Source organism: Megalobrama amblycephala, linkage group LG8, assembly GCF_018812025.1.
Source record: "Megalobrama amblycephala isolate DHTTF-2021 linkage group LG8, ASM1881202v1, whole genome shotgun sequence".
NCBI classification, from domain to species: Eukaryota; Metazoa; Chordata; class Actinopteri; order Cypriniformes; family Xenocyprididae; genus Megalobrama; species Megalobrama amblycephala.
Genome location: NC_063051.1, coordinates 16,591,136 through 16,608,925, shown reverse-complemented (window position 1 = coordinate 16,608,925; position 17,790 = coordinate 16,591,136). Strand labels below are relative to the sequence as shown.

The 17,790-nt window shown below is 38.8% G+C and overlaps 1 protein-coding gene across 2 annotated transcripts in view; it reads right to left on the bottom strand.

Annotated features, from left to right (window-relative positions):
* Window positions 1-17,790, bottom strand: part of crocc2 (ciliary rootlet coiled-coil, rootletin family member 2) — a 61,443-nt gene that overhangs the window by 20,902 nt on the left and 22,751 nt on the right. For both annotated transcript variants that reach the window (XM_048199680.1, XM_048199681.1), the window contains 13 exons: window positions 16,705-16,849; window positions 16,082-16,188; window positions 15,428-15,634; window positions 13,397-13,493; window positions 13,152-13,241; window positions 12,798-12,935; window positions 12,218-12,417; window positions 7,794-7,976; window positions 7,122-7,266; window positions 6,123-6,269; window positions 1,997-2,227; window positions 545-738; window positions 30-157 (listed from right to left, as the gene is read on the bottom strand). In XM_048199680.1, coding sequence (XP_048055637.1) covers window positions 30-157; window positions 545-738; window positions 1,997-2,227; window positions 6,123-6,269; window positions 7,122-7,266; window positions 7,794-7,976; window positions 12,218-12,417; window positions 12,798-12,935; window positions 13,152-13,241; window positions 13,397-13,493; window positions 15,428-15,634; window positions 16,082-16,188; window positions 16,705-16,849 — 2,012 coding nt within the window. The remainder of the gene's footprint in view (window positions 1-29; window positions 158-544; window positions 739-1,996; window positions 2,228-6,122; window positions 6,270-7,121; window positions 7,267-7,793; window positions 7,977-12,217; window positions 12,418-12,797; window positions 12,936-13,151; window positions 13,242-13,396; window positions 13,494-15,427; window positions 15,635-16,081; window positions 16,189-16,704; window positions 16,850-17,790) is intronic.

Genomic DNA, 17,790 nt, shown 5'->3' with positions numbered 1-17,790 from the left:
GGATAGAGGTTCCCTGGAGAGACACTCACGCGTCAAAGTCTCGTTAGCCTGCTGTAGACTAGCGATCTCTTCCTCTAACTTAGCCCGGTCGGCCTCTAGCGACGAGGCCAGTTCCTGTCTGTCCAACAGGACTGACTCTAGAGACTCTCTCTCAACCCTGAGCAACAGAAAAGGAAAGAGAGATGGTGAGAAAATACAAAATAATAATAATAATAATAATAATTGGTTGTGTTTAGTGTAGGTTAAAGGTTGTTTCTTTAGCTAACATCCTTCAAGACAGATGAAATGTTCTGGAGATGATTTACACAGGCTTAACCTCACGTTGATACTCTCACAGAAGAGACTTAGTAAAACTAGGAAGAACTACATGATTGAAAAGGCCCAATTGATAATTACTTAAAAAAAAAAAACTAGCTGAAAACACAGGTGTTTTACTTTGCCTGCCAACCTCAAACTCCAAAATAAATACAAACACTTAGCCCATATAAACACATTAATACACCAAATCCTACTTGCACTAAAACACTAACACACATTGACTCACCGCAGAGCGGCCAGGTCTTGGGCCAGGGCCTTGGATTTACGTTGCTCTGAGGTGAGTTGCACTGTGAGATTGGCTTTGTCTCTTGCCAGTTCATCTCTCTCTTTGCAAGTCTTCTGCAGCGAGGCAGCACTCAGCTCCATTTCTCTACGACATGCGCTCAATTGTTCTTGCATGTCTTGCTTCTGCTTACAGACCTACACAAAACACACATATGAAGCATATACAGTCAAACCAAAATTTATCCAGACACCTTGAATATTTCATTCATTATTACAGTTTATTCACTATAGTAGATCTCAGAGTTAAACTGTGTCAGAAAAAAATAATCTTAAATATGTCAGATAACATTTAAGCAAAACATGGTCAGGTCAAAGTGTCTGAATAATTTTTGATCCCAAATTTTTATCAATTTTTCTTGTAGTCCACTGTATGAAGAATTTTTGGGTATAATATTTCACAGTTTACTTTATTTTGCTATCCCCACTTACATAAATGAACTATAGTCGCCTGCGTCAGCTAATAAAAAATATAAAAAATTATATTTAGTGTCTGAATCATTTTTGGTTTGAGTGTATATGAATGCTCACATATACCTTTTTCGTTTGTGACAAGGAAAAGCATTTCCATTCAGAAGAAATGGACAGATAGCAGATCAACATCATGATTATGAATCAAGTACAATATGTAATAATTTGGTGGACTGTCAATCACATCAGATCCTGGATTATGCCAATAACTGACCACTTAGGAACAGCATGCTGTCTAAATATTTTCCTGATTTGTTAAAACTTTCCCCACTGAGCCTGCACTAAACCGTTTTTCTAGCAAACCAAAGGAAATTTTAGTTCACTTTACTGCCAAGCAGGTCAACTGAAAAAGCAGCAGGTAAAACAAACAGGGAAATGTTGCAAATAATGTACTGTACTAATAATTTACAATATATCTTCAAGACTGCAAAAATGGAGATGACACTAAGATCCAGTGATTTATGTCAACTTAAAAACACTACAGTTTTAAAATAGTGACACCTCGGTAAAACATGACTGTAGGTGTGGACAAAAAAGCAGACAAATTCCACACTGTCTGTCGCAAAGCTGCGAGCAGACAGATCAAGCTTATGATTTACGGCTTTTCTCACTCGTTCTCTCTCACTGTGATGTTGCCCGTCTGTAATATCTATCTCTTTAGGCTTCCTGTCCTTCATTTGTACTCAAGATCCCCTTCGTCTCCCCCATTCAATTCCTTTGCCACTCATAAAACACACACTTGAGCCAAGATTCATATTTGGAACTCTTGGAGGAAGGTGTTGAGTACCACGGCAGATGGGTCCAATATCTTCCCTTGGCTTTTTAATGTGACAACAAGACCCATCAGAGCACAGCTGAGAGCTGTGAATCATGCTGGGTAATGGGGCACACGCCCACTCATTTTGTGAGGAGGAGAGCGGCTGACCTGAGCATGTTGCTCCAGGGCTGAGCTTTTCTCCCTCTGCAGGTGGTTGTACTCCACATCTAGGGTCACTCGGGCCTCTTGGAGGTGAATGTGTGAGGCCTCCAGACCACGCTTCTCTGCTGTCAGGTCTAATAGCTCCTGCTGAAGCCGAGCTAACTCCTCTCTGGCTGCCGCTCGCTCTTGCTCTGCCTCCCGTCTGCGTTCGCCAAGCTCTGCCTTTTCGGCCTCGGCCTGGAAGCAGATAGATCAAAAACGATATCTTTATGATTAATTAGCATGATGATTTCTGACTGCTTTGCTGGTTGCCATCATATGTTGTGATGTGGATTTTGTTATGTTAGTGTCCATACCAGGTTCTTCCTTTGTCAAACCAGCTTCACAGAAAATCTTATTAGTTGTTTTAAAATGTACACCATAAAAAATTAAGCTTTCATTCCAACGTAAAATACAAATTTAAGGCGATTAATTCAGTATTTATAATAACAGTATATAACATTCAAACAAAAAATCTCCAAAAAAGCCCTCTACAAAAACGTCAGAAAACACGAATGTGGAGCGAGTGACCTATCACTTTAAGTACATAGTGTGGGAAAATTATTATATTTTTAAATTATTTTCATTGGGTTGTCTTAAAGACTAGCTATACCAAGACAGTTCACCCATATTACTTTAAATGTGAGAAAGTGCAATGCGAATATGGTGGTAAAAGTCCCGCCTTCTGAATAAAAGAGCCAATCACCAGATGGTAAACTCATTTATTGGCCAGTTCATGTCAGATTTTGCTGCTGATTTGAGATATGTTATTTAAATGTGAATATGAAAAGCAGTTTTTGGGATTTCAGGGTTTTCCCATTCAAACAGATAGATTTGGACTTAGATGCCTGAAACAGCTGCCCAGAGGCAGTGTTGGGGGTAATATATCACAAGTAACGTAATCAGATTACTTTTCCAAGTAACTAGTAAAATAACGCATTACTTTTAAATTTACAAGAAAATATCTGAGTGACTTTTTCAAATAAGTAACACAAGTTACTTTGTTTTCCTATTTATCAACTGACACCTCTTCTGTCCCTATGTTGAGGGAAATCGGGAGTAAAAGTGCGCCGTGTAAACATGATGCTCATTGTAGTTCTAGACTAAATGTGAGCAGGCATTTACTTATCTTACTGGTGCAAAATAGATTCAGATTCAGCAAAACAGATTTAGCATTCTTCAAAATGAATAAAAACAGTGAAAATCAAACTCAGAATATTACTGCATATAATTAAATGTTAAATGACACAAATGTACTTTATGTATTTAATCTCACTTTATAAACCAATGTCTTTGCTGCGGACCTTCAATGACTCACTTTAACCATACTAATAAGCAAAAATGACTTTAGTTAAATATCACATTTATTTATTTTTTATTTTTTTCTTGCTGAAGTAAGATTGTTGAAACTTCTTCTAATGTGTCATATTCTTCTGCAGTCCAGAAAGGCAGCACAGCTGAAAGGTTAGTTTGAGCTGTGCCCTCTACTGTACAGACATGAATTTGCATTTCCTTCAGCTTCAGCCTGAAGCTTATTCATTTCCCTTTTTTTGAAGGGTTAGAAAATTCTGTCATTAATTACTCACCCTCAAAACCGTAAGACCTTTGTTCATCTTCGGAACACAAATTAAGATATTTTATCATAGAAAGCAGTTTAATTACCACTTTCAAGGTCCAGAAAGGTAGTAAAGACATTGTTAAAATAGTCCACGTGACTTCAGTGGTTCAACCTCCAAGTTATGAAGCGACGAGAATACTTTTTGTGCCCGAAAACAAAACAAAAATAATGACTTTATTCAACAATTTCTTCTCTTCCCTGTCATTTTCCTACACTGTTTATGTTGTACAGACAATGCAGCAACTTCCAGGTTCTATGTCAGAACGCCGACTCATTATTGGCCAGCTCCTGCATCAGCATAACACGCATGCGTCATGCTGTTCACGTGTACAGCGTCGGCAAGTTGATCGTAGAGACCATTGGTGGCTATACGATCAACTTATGCTTTTGGGAAATGCAGCCCAGATCCGTCTCTCTCAACAGCCCTATAACATGCAGCCTCAACGAACATGTAAACAATAACATTAAGACGGAACTGCATGTTTTGCTGACTTTGCGGTCCTTTTTAGCAGCCATTGTGCAGTTAAACTCTGCACTTTAGTATACTGCAGCCACCTACAGTACATAAGCAAGAGGCAACTGTTTACACTTGTACATGTATGTCCAGTGTGCATGAACTGTCATGTAACATCCGCTTTCGGTTGTGTAGTGTGGACAAAGAATGTTTCTGAAACGCAGTGGAAACACCAGTATAGACAAGGATCATTTTCACTTTAAAACGGCATTTCAAACGAAAATGCACTAGTGTAAACAGGGCCTTAGAACTGTTCAGCCAATGGTGGAAAAGCGGCTAGGCTAGGCTTTCCTTGAAAGGGTCTTTGTGCAATTTAATTCAGTTAGAAAATACAGAATCTGTTATTTTTTAAATCATTTTATGTTGCATTTAAATGTACTTATTTAGCAGATGCTTTTATCCAGAGCAACGTACATGTGAGAATAATAAAAGCATTTATTTAATTTTAAATAGGTTTCTGCACTTTAAAGGTGCCCAAGAATGCTTTTTCACAAGATGTAATATAAGTCTAAGGTGTCTCCTGAATGTGTCTGTGAAGTTTCAGCTCAAAATACCCCATAGATTTTTTTAAATTATTTTTTTTAACTGCCTATTTTGGGGCATCATTAACAATGCACTGATTTACACTCGGCGCCGCCCCCTTAAATCGCGCGCTCCCTGCCACATGAGCTGTCGACTATATTACAGCGCATTTACAAAGTTCACACAGCTAATATAACCCTCAAATGGATCTTTACAAGATGTTCGTCATGCATGCTGAATGCATGCTTCGAATTATGTGAGTAAAGTATTTATTTGGATGTTAAAGTTTTATTCTGAGTGAATTTGAGGCTGTCCTCCGTGGCTAACGGCTAATGCTACACTGTTGGAGAGATTTATAAAGAATGAAGTTGTGTTTATGCATTATACAGACTGCAAGTGTTTAAAAAAATGAAAATAGCGACGGCTCTTGTCTCCCTGAATACAGTAATAAACGATGGTAACTTTAACCACATTTAACAGTACATTAGCAACATGCTAACGAAACATTTAGAAAGACAATTTACAATTATCAGTAAAAATATCATGCTATCATGGATTATGTCAGTTATTATTGCTCCATCTGCCATTTTTCGCTGTTGTTCTTGCTTACCTAGTCTGATGATTCGGCTGTGTGCAGCTCCAGACGTTAACTGGCTGCCCTTATGTAATCCCTTTCATAATGTTGGGAACATGGGCTGGCATTATGCAAATATTGGGGCGTACACCCCGACTGTTACGTAACAGTCGGTGTTATGTTCGCCTGTTCTTCGGAGGTCGTTTAAACAAATGAGACTTATATAAGAAGGAGGAAACAATGCGGTTTGAGACTCACTGTATGTCTTTTCCATGTACTGAACTCTTGTTATTTAACTATGCCGAGGTAAATTCAATTTTAAGACATTAAACTGGGAGGAAAATGTGTCTACTGTGTTTTATTTGCACGCATATAATAACCCAGTAATTAGCTATCTTATTTTCTTTCCTTGAAAAGGAAATGAATGAGTTAACTATAAAAGAAATTATGAGATTATTCAAGATAGAATACATTTATCAATAGTAGACCCTAAAAAGAAACACACACACACGCACATTTATTTATGTGAATTGCTGGGACATTCCATAGGCGTAATGGTTTTTATACTGTACAAACCACATTTTCTATCGCCCTACACCAACCCTACACCTAAACCTACTCATCACAGGAAACTGCACATTTTTACTTTCTCAAAAAACTCATTCTGTATGATTTATAAGCCTTTTGAAAAATGGGGACATGGGGTAATGTCCTCATAAGTCACCCTCTCATTGTAATACCTATGTCATACCCATGTCATTATAGAAATTTGTGTCCTGATATGTCACAAAAATGTGCGCACACACACACACACACACACATAAAGAGTAAAACTATGCACACAATTCAGTTCCATGACCCTGACCTGTAGGAGAAGACGGTTCAATTCGACTTTATCTTTAGCCAATCCCTCACTCAGGGCTCCCATCTTGGCCAGGGAGTCCTGTAGCCCTGCATCTTCACTTCGTAGTTTAGTGAGCGCCAGTTCCTGCTCAGCATTCTGGGCCTCGGCCTATAGGGAGGCAGTACAAACATCAGTGGGAAGTTTGGCTACATACAATCATTAGCTACCAAGTTCACGTAACCGGCATTTATTTTGTAATCAGCGGTCAGGGTAAAATATGTTTTCAGAGCTGTTTAATAGTACTGGAGTTCAACCATTACATTTTGTCCCCAGAATGACCTGCAGCAGAACTGAGGAAGTGTGGAAAAACTGTAAGCTAGACAGAGCAAGTGATGAAAAATCGCACAAAGGCAGTTTTACATGGTAAATATAAACCACTACAAATAAGCAGAGCTACATAACTCACCCAAGGTCAAAGTAAACTGAGTTTCCAGTAATTCAACAACTGCGTTGGACATTTGACAGGGGAAAAAAAACTCTGTATTTACTTAATGGATAAATAATGCAAAACTGGGTAAACAGTTTTATGACTGGATGTAATTCACTGTAGGAACATGCAGGTGAGAACAGTTTTATACAGACTTAAATCAGGTGTTGTTAAGATGAATGAATGAATGAATGAATATGTGAATGAAAGAATGAATGAATTACTGAGTAAATACAGTATGTGAATAAATGAGTGACTGAGTGATGAAGGGAGTTAATGAATAAGTGGTTGAAGAGAATGTGTTATGGAGTGATTGAATGAAATAATAGAGTGAATGAGTGTTTTGAGAGAATATGTTAGTGAGTGACAATGTTGGAAAAATTAAAGAATGTGTGAGTGCATGAAAAAGTGACTGAGTGATGGAGTGAGTGAGTGAATTAATAAGTGATCAGGTGAGTGAATGAGTGGGTGAGTAAATGGATGAGTGGGAGGGTTAGTGAATGTGCATTTTGTGTGAATGTGCAGAGCAGTACCCTAGAGAGAGCCTGTGCGAGACTGCTCTTTTCGTCCTCCAGAACCTCTTTCTGTAAAGTCAGCTGACTCAGAGCTTCCTTTAGTGTGACCAGCTCTTTACGCACATCTGAGTGTCTCATCTCCAACTGCTCCAGAGTGTGTCGTCTGTAGAAAACAATGCACACAAATTGTCAAGACATAAATACACACTTTTCGATCTGTAGATACAGGCAAGACAGCTAAAAACAAATGAAAATCCAAGTATACTATTGCAAAGAGCAACCAAATCAGTCTCATGACAAACTGTACACACAAACAAAACATAATATTAATGTAAACACATAGGTATATGCACATACTCGTGTACACAAACATATACAAGCAGATATCCTTCTATAAACACACTCCTCAAAGATGTTTCCTCATCTGAGCAGAAAAAAAGATCATATCCAAAACCATTCTTATCCAAATACAGTACATAATCAGGGTTGTTACCTTTGACCTAACCAGTAAAAAAAATGCATTATGCATCTTCATGTTTAATGGATTTTGTAAACAATACTACCCTGTCTTGATTCAAGGCAACTTTAAGGACAACATGTGCTAGTGATACTGACGGTAAACAATAGGACAGGGAAATAAACAAGGGCCAAGAAGGAAGTCAAGGGGTTTAAGGTTTCGCAATGCTGTACCCCCTCTCAGATTCAGAGCGTTCTCGAGCCAGCTGCCTCTCCAGGTCCTCCCTCTGCTGCCTGAGGAGGTCTCTCTGCCTCTGAACATCCAGAGAGGAGCTTTGCAAACCTTCCTGTTCTGATTGTGCGCATTCCAGCTGCTGCTTCAGGGCTAAGAGCTGCCTTTCAAGCTCTCCTTTTTCACTAGGAAGGGAGAAAGAAAGCAACAGTTATGGTTCAGTTCAAGAGTGTAGGTTTGATTTTGATATTGGAGGGGACATAAAGTAAAAGCAGTTTTCAGGAACTGAAAAAAACATTATTCTGTACTCACATCCATGTTGTTAAAGGGATAGTTCACCCAAAAATGAAAATTTGATGTTTATCTGCTTACCCCCAGGGCATCCAAGATATAGGTGACTTTGTTTCTTCAGTAGAACACAAATGATGATTTTTAACCCCAACCGTTGTGGTCTGTCAGTCGTATAATGCATGGCAATGGGAACTTCATCTATAAGAGTAAAAAAAACATGCATTTCATTTGGACAAATCCAAATGAAACCCTGCGGCTCGTGACGACACATTGATGTCCTAAGACACGAAACGACTGGTTTGTGCGAGAAACCGAACAGTATTTATATCATTTTTTTACCTCTAATACACCACTATGTCCAACTGCCCTGAACATCCGGTTGGTGAGGTCTGAAAACGTGCTCTGATGACGGAAGTGATCTCTTGCATGTATATGTCAATGAGTGTGAACAATCACTTCTGGCATCAGAGTGCATTCAGACCTCACACACCGATTGCACAAGGCAGTTGGACATAGTGGTGTATTAGAGGTAAAAAATTATATAAATACTGTTCGTTTTCTCGCACAAACGTGTCTTAGGACATCAGTGTGTCGTCACGAGCCGCAGGGTTTAATTTAGATTTGTCTGTGCATGTTTTTTGGACTCTTATGGATGGAATTCCCATTGACATGCATTATATGACTGAGAGACGGCAACGGTTGGAGTTAAAAATCATCATTTGTGTTCTACTGAAGAAACAAAGTCACCTACATCTTGGATGCCCTGGGGGTAAGCAGATAAACATCAAATTTTTGATGTGAACTATCCCTTTAAATATACAGTACATTCAGTTTAACAGCATTAAGTTAAAGAGGATAAACTTTATAATTCAACTAAACTGTGCATGTGCATTTTAAATACTTAAGTTATGTTCTTGCTCCATCCATGCAATAAATGCACTTTATTTAATAAGTGGGGTTTTTATAGCATATTTACTTTAACTTTTCAGGTAATATCAATGGTATGACCCATTTATGGTGCGGCTAAGCCTTATAAGCCTTTTATGCTCAAGAGTTATTTAGGGGCTTGAAAGTAGAGAACAAAATCTGAGCCAGGACGTACTTTTAAAAGGGATTCTTTTCAAAAAGGATTTATCTCAATGGGACTTTTCCTGGTTAAAAGTTAAATAAAAAAATAAAACCCACAAGACACTGATGGACAACAGTGGCTATATATAAATATATATATATATATATATATATATATATATATAAATATATTGTAATTGTTTTATCAAAATTATTGTAGAGACAATGCAGTAGTTTTTGGATACTGGTAGGGACATGTCCCTAGAGTCCCTACCACATTTAAAGCCTTTGAGGTAAAGCATTAGTTTGAGCCATGGGTTCCACTAAATTTGGACTACAACTACCGAAAAGATGTGAGTTTGCATGCTTGATTAATCAGAATCATAAATCATGAACCTCTGTAGCAGGGGCATTTCCTCTGAGGAGGCAAGGGAGGCAGTGCCTCATTAAAAAAAACTGGATGAGAAAATAATCCATATTACAAAAATAAAACAATGCAAATATTATAAAATGTGACATTAAAAAGTGTATAAATCACTCATTTTTATAAAGGAACACTGTCCCACAGCAACACCAGCAGGTAAAGTTACAGCGAGAGTCCACGTCTCTCTTGCCTCCCCTGAGCCCATTGAGTTTTAACAGACCCCCTAAAGCGTGTGGTGGGTTTGATGGGGGGTAATTGAAAATGAATGGGGGCATGTCACATGAGAGGAGGCAATGCCTCAATCTTGCTATTATTTTATATAATTGTTATTATTGGATACGATTGGTTTGTGTGATAAATCCCGAATCTTGTTTTTGTGTGCATTTGCGAATCGTCTGAATGAACAAAATGACTAATTAAAAAGTAAGTAAACAACTCGGCCACTTAGATTATTACCGCTTTATGTCACATCAAAATCAGACTTGAAATGGCCTGAAAACATGTCTGTGGAGTTTTTCTTTTCTTTTTTTTTTGTGAGCAATCAGCTTGGAGAAATTAAAGGTACACCTTTGTGTCTATAAACAGTGTTTAACAAGCTTGATGACTAATGAAAATAAGCTGACTATTAAAAATAACAGCTGAACATCAGTTCACAAATAAAATATATTGTTTAAACTGTTACTGTCTTTAGTTATTATTTTGGAATAAATGTAAAAATGCTTAAAAACACTAACTTCACTACTTGATCTTAATAAAAATAACATTAATTGCATAGTGTAGTTAATGAATATAAAATTGAATTGTATTTGGTTTTTCTTTTTTAACGTAATGTCTATATATATATATATATATATACAGTTTCCTCCACAAATATTGGCACCCTTAGTAAATATGAGCAAAGGCGGCTGTGAACATAAATCTGCATTGTTTATCTTTTTGATCTTTCATTCAAAAAATTCACAAAATTCTAACCTTTCATTTAAGTAAAACAATTGAAAATGGGTGGAAAAGCTCATTATGAAGTTCATGTTGGCCACAATTATTGGCACCCAATTATTGCAATGTCCTTTTCCCAAGATAACAGCTCTGAGTCTTCTTCTATAATGCCTGATGAGTTTGGAGAACACCTGAGGAGAGATCAGAGACCATTCCATATAGAATCTCTCCAGATCCTTCAGATTCCCAGCTCCATGTTGGTGCTTCTTCTCTTCAGTTCACTCCACTCATTTTCTTTAGGTTTTAGGTCAGGGAACTGGGATGGCCATGGCAGAAGCTTCATTTCGTGCTCAGTGACACATTTTTGTGTTGGTTTTGATGTTTGTTTTGGATCATTGGATCATTTTTTATCTGTTAGTATTTGATAGATTCCATGATGCCATGTATCTGAACAAGATGTCCAGGACCTCCAGCAGAAAAATAGGCTCACAGCATTAAAGATCCAGCAGCATATTTAACCGTGGGCATGGGGTACTTTTTATCCATGTGTGCACCAAACCCATCTGGTGGGTTTGCTGCCAAAAAGCTATTTTTTTAGTTTCATCTTACCATAGAAGCCGGTCCCATTTGAAGTTCCAGTCTTGTCTGAGTTTGTTTTTGGATGTGCAAAGAAGGATTTTTCTCTCGAACATCCTCCCGAACATCTTGTGGTGATGTAGGTGCTGTTTGATCTTTTTTTTTAGGCTTTCTGAGACTCAAGACTCAACTAATTTCTGCAATTCTCCAGCTGTGATCCTTGGAGAGTCTTTGGCCTCTCAAACTTTCCTCCTCACCGCGCATTAGGACGATTTAGACACACGTCCTCTTCCAGGCAGATTTGTAACATCTTTAGTTGATTGAAATTTCTTAATTATTTCCCTGATGATGGAAATGGGGATTTTCAATGCGTTAGCTTTTTTCTTATACCCATTTTCTATTTTGTGAAGCTCAACGATCTTTAGCTGCACATCAGAACTATATTATTTGTTTTTTCTCATTGTGATGAATGATTAAGGGGATTTGGCCTTTGTGTTTACACATATTTGTACTCCTGTGGAACAGGAAGTCATGGCTGCACAATTTCATGCTCCTAATCACCCTGGTGTGCTAAAAAATGTAAATGGGAATGGGAATATACTTCAGAGATATTTTACTCAGAAGAATTTCTAGGGATGCCAATAATTGTGGCAAACATGTATTGGAGAAAAACATTTATTTCACAATGAGCTTTTTCTCCCATTTTCAATTCTTTTCCTTCAATGAAAGGTTAGAGTTTTGTGAATTTTTTTAATGAAAGATCAAAAAGATAAAGAATGCAGATTTTTTTTCACCTTTGCTCATATTTACTAAGGGTGCCAATATTTGTATATATATATAAACTATGAGGATTTTACTTCCTCATTTCAGAACACCACTGCACACCACTGCTTTGTAGCCATTATACAGCATAACAGGAAAGTCTTTACATTAAGCACAGACTTTTAATTAATTAGCCTTCTGAATTGGCCTACAAAATGATGTCATGACTAAACAGCTCTATAGAAAAATACTGATGTAAAAGTAGAGGGTACAAATGTCCAGTTAGAAACTCTTTTGTGCAGTTTACCTTGGCATTGAACAATGGCATCCTTTATTAAAGTGCCAGGTTCAATCAGTAGCAGACTCTACCTGTTTACTATGCCCAGTGAGGTGCGATATCTCTGGGCATCTCTTGTGCTGTCCTCCTCAGCTTTCTCCAATAGTTGGTTCTCTTGCTGCAGTTCCCGTAATCTTTGTTCCAGACTTCTGGTTTCATCTTCCCCAACATGCAGCTGATCTCGCAAGGTGGCAACCTGCTCTTGTGAAGCTTCTAGAAGTGTTCGCAGCTCCTTTGGGTGGACAGATGTTGTCATTTAGTTTTGTACTGAAATTACATACTCTTTGTAATAGCAGAGTAAACTTTTAGGGAGACACAATTAGTGACCTATAATGTTATGAAACCGTATTTAGTTCCGTATTTAAAGTGTGTAATTTCTGTACCACTAGCGGAAGAAAATATGTTTCCAGAAAACTCGCCCTTTCTGCCACTGATTGGCCAAACAAACATTCCTGCCACAAACCCAAACCATTGGTTTAGCCATGTTGGGCTAGTCAGATTCCTCCAAAAAAAGAAGAAGAAAAAAAAAAATGAGCAAAGAAAAATTCTCTTTATCTTTAGGAGTGTTAACACCTGTGTCATTTAAGGGTGTTGTACAGAAAGTTTGCAAACCTGAATTTGTGCCTGTCGCTGTAAGAGGGCTCTCTGCACTGCTATCAGAGTACTGTCTCTTTGAGAAGAAGAAACATATCCTGCTGGAACGGAGTGGTGCTCCTCTCTTGATGACTCTGAACCCTCTCCACAAACCACCTAACAAAGAAAACAAGAGATGAGTAAATATTTTTTTTAAATATCACATTACAATATTTTTTGAAATCATTAATGAATGCTGTTACCACAAGATTTCATTTGGTTTCAAAATCCTTGACCCTATTCAAGAAGCCCCTCTGCATTATATTTATCATGATTTACGCTTATGTCAATAATTACATCTGGCCCAAAATATCATAATCATGTTCAGTAAACCTGATTAATGTTGTGGAGTATCTGTTGCAGACTGCTGATCTCGCTGCGCAAGGCATCCCTCTCGGTTCTATCTTCGGACCGATTAATTTCCTGTGCAGGAAAGCATTCAGGTCAAAGTACAGCTTCTTGAACAGCCATGACGTACACCAGACAAGACAACTGCATCCAGACAAGTCATTAAGGAAGACTACCCTTCCCAGATAATGATTCTAGCAACACCATTATTCTACTGTATCACTGCTCACCATCCTGTCCAAGCTGCTCCGCAGTGCTGCCAGATTGCTCTCCTTGTCACTGTTTTGTGCTCGGAGCTGCTTCACCATTTCACCCAATTCTAGGATTCTGCACAGATATATGCACATGTTAGGATTTGCATTTAACAATATTAAAGTATCATAAAAGTGGATCATATGACTTGTTTGCTGCGTTCCAAGTCTTTTAAAGCCATATGAAAGATTTGTGAGGAACAGACTGAAATTAGGCCATCATTCACTAAAATCTTGGCATCCATAAAAGCTCTCTTTGACACGTTTATGTGAGAAGTAGCAATGTCCAATTCAATATTGAACTGTTTTAATTTATCCATTGATCTGGTTCACAAAACTGGGCTGAGGCATTAGTTCACAAATCAGACTCATATGATTCTCAAAGTTCCAGTTGTTATTGTTTAGCTCACTGGAAGTGAAGATCATCAGTGAACAACAACATACATTTTTGTTTGAAAAGCTTTCATTTAGCTTCAGAAGACTTGGGAGTCATGTGGATCTATGTTATTTTTGATGCTTCTGAATATTTTTATGAAGTTTCAAAGCATCAGTAATTGTGTGGAAAATAAAGACCATCACAAATCTTAAGAACTTCTCCTTTAGAGTTCCACAGAAGAGAGAAAGCCATAAACACTGCCCTCCAAAAGTTTGGAAGCACCCCTGGCAAAGTGTGGTTTTGGACGATATCAGCATAAATCCTTATCATTATTTGGTGCAAATACATTACAGTAACTTGACATTATCACTGAAGACCAGCAATAATAATTTTCATTTTGATTACATAATAATGGCAATATATACATGTCAAAGTCAAACATGCCCCTTTGACAGCTGTGATGCCTGGTTACTGGTTTAAACTTGGCCCAGGTTTGTAAAAGATTTTTGGGTCAGCTCATCTTAATAGCTTCAACAATTGATTGCCAATTAAGTTTAGAATACAATGAACCAATTAGAACCCAGTTTAGGTCAGCAAGCTGCTAATGGTGGATATTTTGATGAATAGAAAACTTTTAGAAACTTTTTCTATGTATAAACTGTTTATATAATAAAATATGTTTTCGTAGTTTGTGTTGTCCCTTATCAATGCAAAATTATCACAAATTAAAATGCCAATATTGTCCAAAACCCCACTTTTCTAGGGCGTTTCCAATCTTTTGGAGGGCAGTGTACATTAGGTTTGCAGTGTGTAAATGATGATAGAATTTTCATTTTTGTGTGTACTATTCCTTTATGAAAAATAGCACACCCTTATTTGATGTTGTACTCTTCAAGTTGAAATAGGCAATGACTTTAAGTATGAGGTTCTGAACACGAACACATACTATCACAATATCAAACAACCGTGCATGTGTGTAACATTAACACGGTTGAGGCAAAATGATCAAACGCTCTATGGTGCACTTATTTGATCCTCATTTGTCTATGGCCCTTTCTTCTCTCTTTAATAAAGCTCAGCTAAAAGTTCATATATCAAAATGGAGAGTGATCTCTGCTCTCTCCATTATAAAACTGTCACTGATGAAAAGATGTAGAAGAGAGAAGCTGCAATGACTCCATTCATCAGAAGACCCCATCCCTGCTCTGTCAGATCCATGGATCCGCTCTCAAAAGAAAGTGTCATAGACCACTGACACATTATACAAGTAACTGAAGAATGTAGTGGATACTGAACGGCAAATAAAGAGACACTTTTTCTCTCTGGTTTTGGCATGCCACATAGTTGGAGAGATGAAGCAATCCATGCTGACCTTCCCTGTGTGTCAGCACTCAGGACAATGCACAATGAGTCATCTAGGAGATGTGAGTTCAGGACATCAATACTTCAATTCAAAGCATTGGGATAGATGCTGAAATTTATGACACTGCGAAATCCTTTGAATACGATAATTTAGCCCCAGCTGCCAATACCGTACATATTTTTTATAGCATGCTGCTCAAGCACGATGACACTTGTATATTATTGGCGAAAAATGAATGGGACGTGTGCGTAAACAGACAGACATGTTGTACCTGGAGTTAAGCTCTACTTTCTCCGCATCAAAGCGGGCCTGCAGCTGCATAGCCTCCCTCAGCTTGTCTCTTAGTTGATTCTCCAGTGCTGATACTCCGCTGCTAACAGGGGAACAAGGCTGGCTCGTGCTAGCCTCCAAATTCACACAGGCCATATGAAGACAACGGCCAGCCACCGCGCACTCGGCTCGCATGTCCGATAGACTCCTATAAAGCACAAAACATCTATTACAACCAGCAGGAGCAATGAAATGTCCTTACACAACAATTTCCTTACGTTCCCAAGGAAATGTGCTTCGTTCACAACTGACGAGAGCCAGATGGCCGAAACTATATTGTGATCTGGGAATAAACTCTTTGAACGGTGTCGTGTCTGAGTAAGGGTCGTGAACATTTTCTCCGCTGTCCATGTGTTGAGTAATCCACATTACAGCAAATTACTCAACAATGATCACAGCATTTACACAGGCCGAGCCCTCATCAAGCTTGGCTCTGATGGATGGCTTAAGGCTAATCTGAAGGGCAATCTAACCATCACATTTCCCTGGTCAGGATGGGTGAGGGGTGACCCAGGTGACCCACTGCGCTTTGATCCCAAGCGGGGATAAATGGCGGTGGAATTGGAAAGAGGTTCTGGCCGCAAGCTACGCTCACCTGTCAGCGAAAGCCCGCAACTGAGTGAAAGAGCTCCGTAGGAAGGCAGCCTGACGCCACAGAGATCGCACACGGGCTTGCTCGCGGCTGTTTCGGGAGGTATTCATCTGCGGGAGAGCAACACGGACATATGGTCGACAGGTTTGGGAAAAGTGTGAGGTTAAAGATGTCTCCATTATTAATGCACACATATAAAAAAAAATAATGAATGCACGCACACATACAAGCACAGCTAGATTTGGACTTCAATTCACAGACACTCATAGACTCGCATTCACATACTGTACAGTAAACTATTCTTGACTGTATGTGACTGAAAACTACATGAGCTCCTTCATATCACCAGATGTTTGCACCGAGCAATGAATTCTCGCTCTTTTTTCCAATCGACTGGAATGTTTTCACAGGAAACAACAGCTGAGAAAATCACAACAATGATTTAAAACAAAGACAGTGTCCAGACTGACAAAACAGGCACCAGGGTGGAATTCCACAAGTTCCAGAGTTGAGTTTCATTGGGTTGGATTAAGGAAAGATTTTCCTTAAACTGTGGATTTGGATAAAAACATACACTACAGATCTCTCCTTCCTTCCTTCTGTCTCTTTTTCCTCCTCCTTCTCACCTCAAGTTCCCTCCTGAGTCGTGTGTCCCTCTGCTCTGCGTCCTCTTGTGCCTTCTGCAGGCTTTCTGTCAGGGCCTGATTGGCTTCATTGGCTTGTTCAAGTTGTTCCCGGAGCAGTGCGTTGACCTGGCTCAAACCAGAACACCTGTGAAATATATGGATCTACTTCAGTGCACTGTATCCCAGAACCTCCACCTGTTAAGCCACGAGCCAAAACTAAACTTCGCAGATGATCTCACCCCCCTCCATTGCACGGCCTCTATCAGCTTCTATGTTTACAGGCTCATAAAGGCCCATGTCACATTCTGAGTTGCCAGCCACGCTTAGAGGGGAATGTGCGTGACAGTTTTATAAAGTCCATGTCAGATCCAGCCTAATTGCCACCAGATTTGCTTGTCAAATAGTTTACAGGGTTATTTACATCATTCGTGGCAGAATCCACCCAGTTACATACAAAGATTGACGCCAGGGTGGTGTGAGGCGACGAACAGAACGATCATCAAAGGGGTGAGGAATAGAGAGAGACACGATAAAAAAGCTACGGGAATGTGTTTAATCATTTTCAAGGAGTAGATTTGCTCTATGATTCTGTGTTTTGGCTTAATTCTGCAGTTCATGCCCCTCTGAGAAAACTTAACGCCAAGGCAGACAGCTTAGCATTAATTCACAATGTAACATTTCTGCCCTGAAATTCTCATGAGCCATGGCATAGTTGACTTCTCTGACATAGAAAATTAAATAAATTTTGTTACAAGACTGCAGAGCCACAGATGATCGGATGAACTGCATTTGCAGTGCGCTCTCTGACAGAGGCACTAAGGTTTAAAAAATGAATGAGAGCTTGGCAGCCGGGCAGCCCAGAGTTTGCCATAACTGTTTCAATTAGGGGTGAGTGGCACAGTAAATCATGTTCTTTTAAAGGCTGGCGTCTGGGACGGTAGGTTGGCCGGCTCTTTGTATGAAGTGCAGTAAAAACTGTTTGGCTGAGATTGTGAACAAGGTTGTGATAATTAAATCTGACAAACTGGATACTTTTGTTTTTGACACCCCCTTCTAAAACTATTCATTTCCAGAATGGGCTTGTGT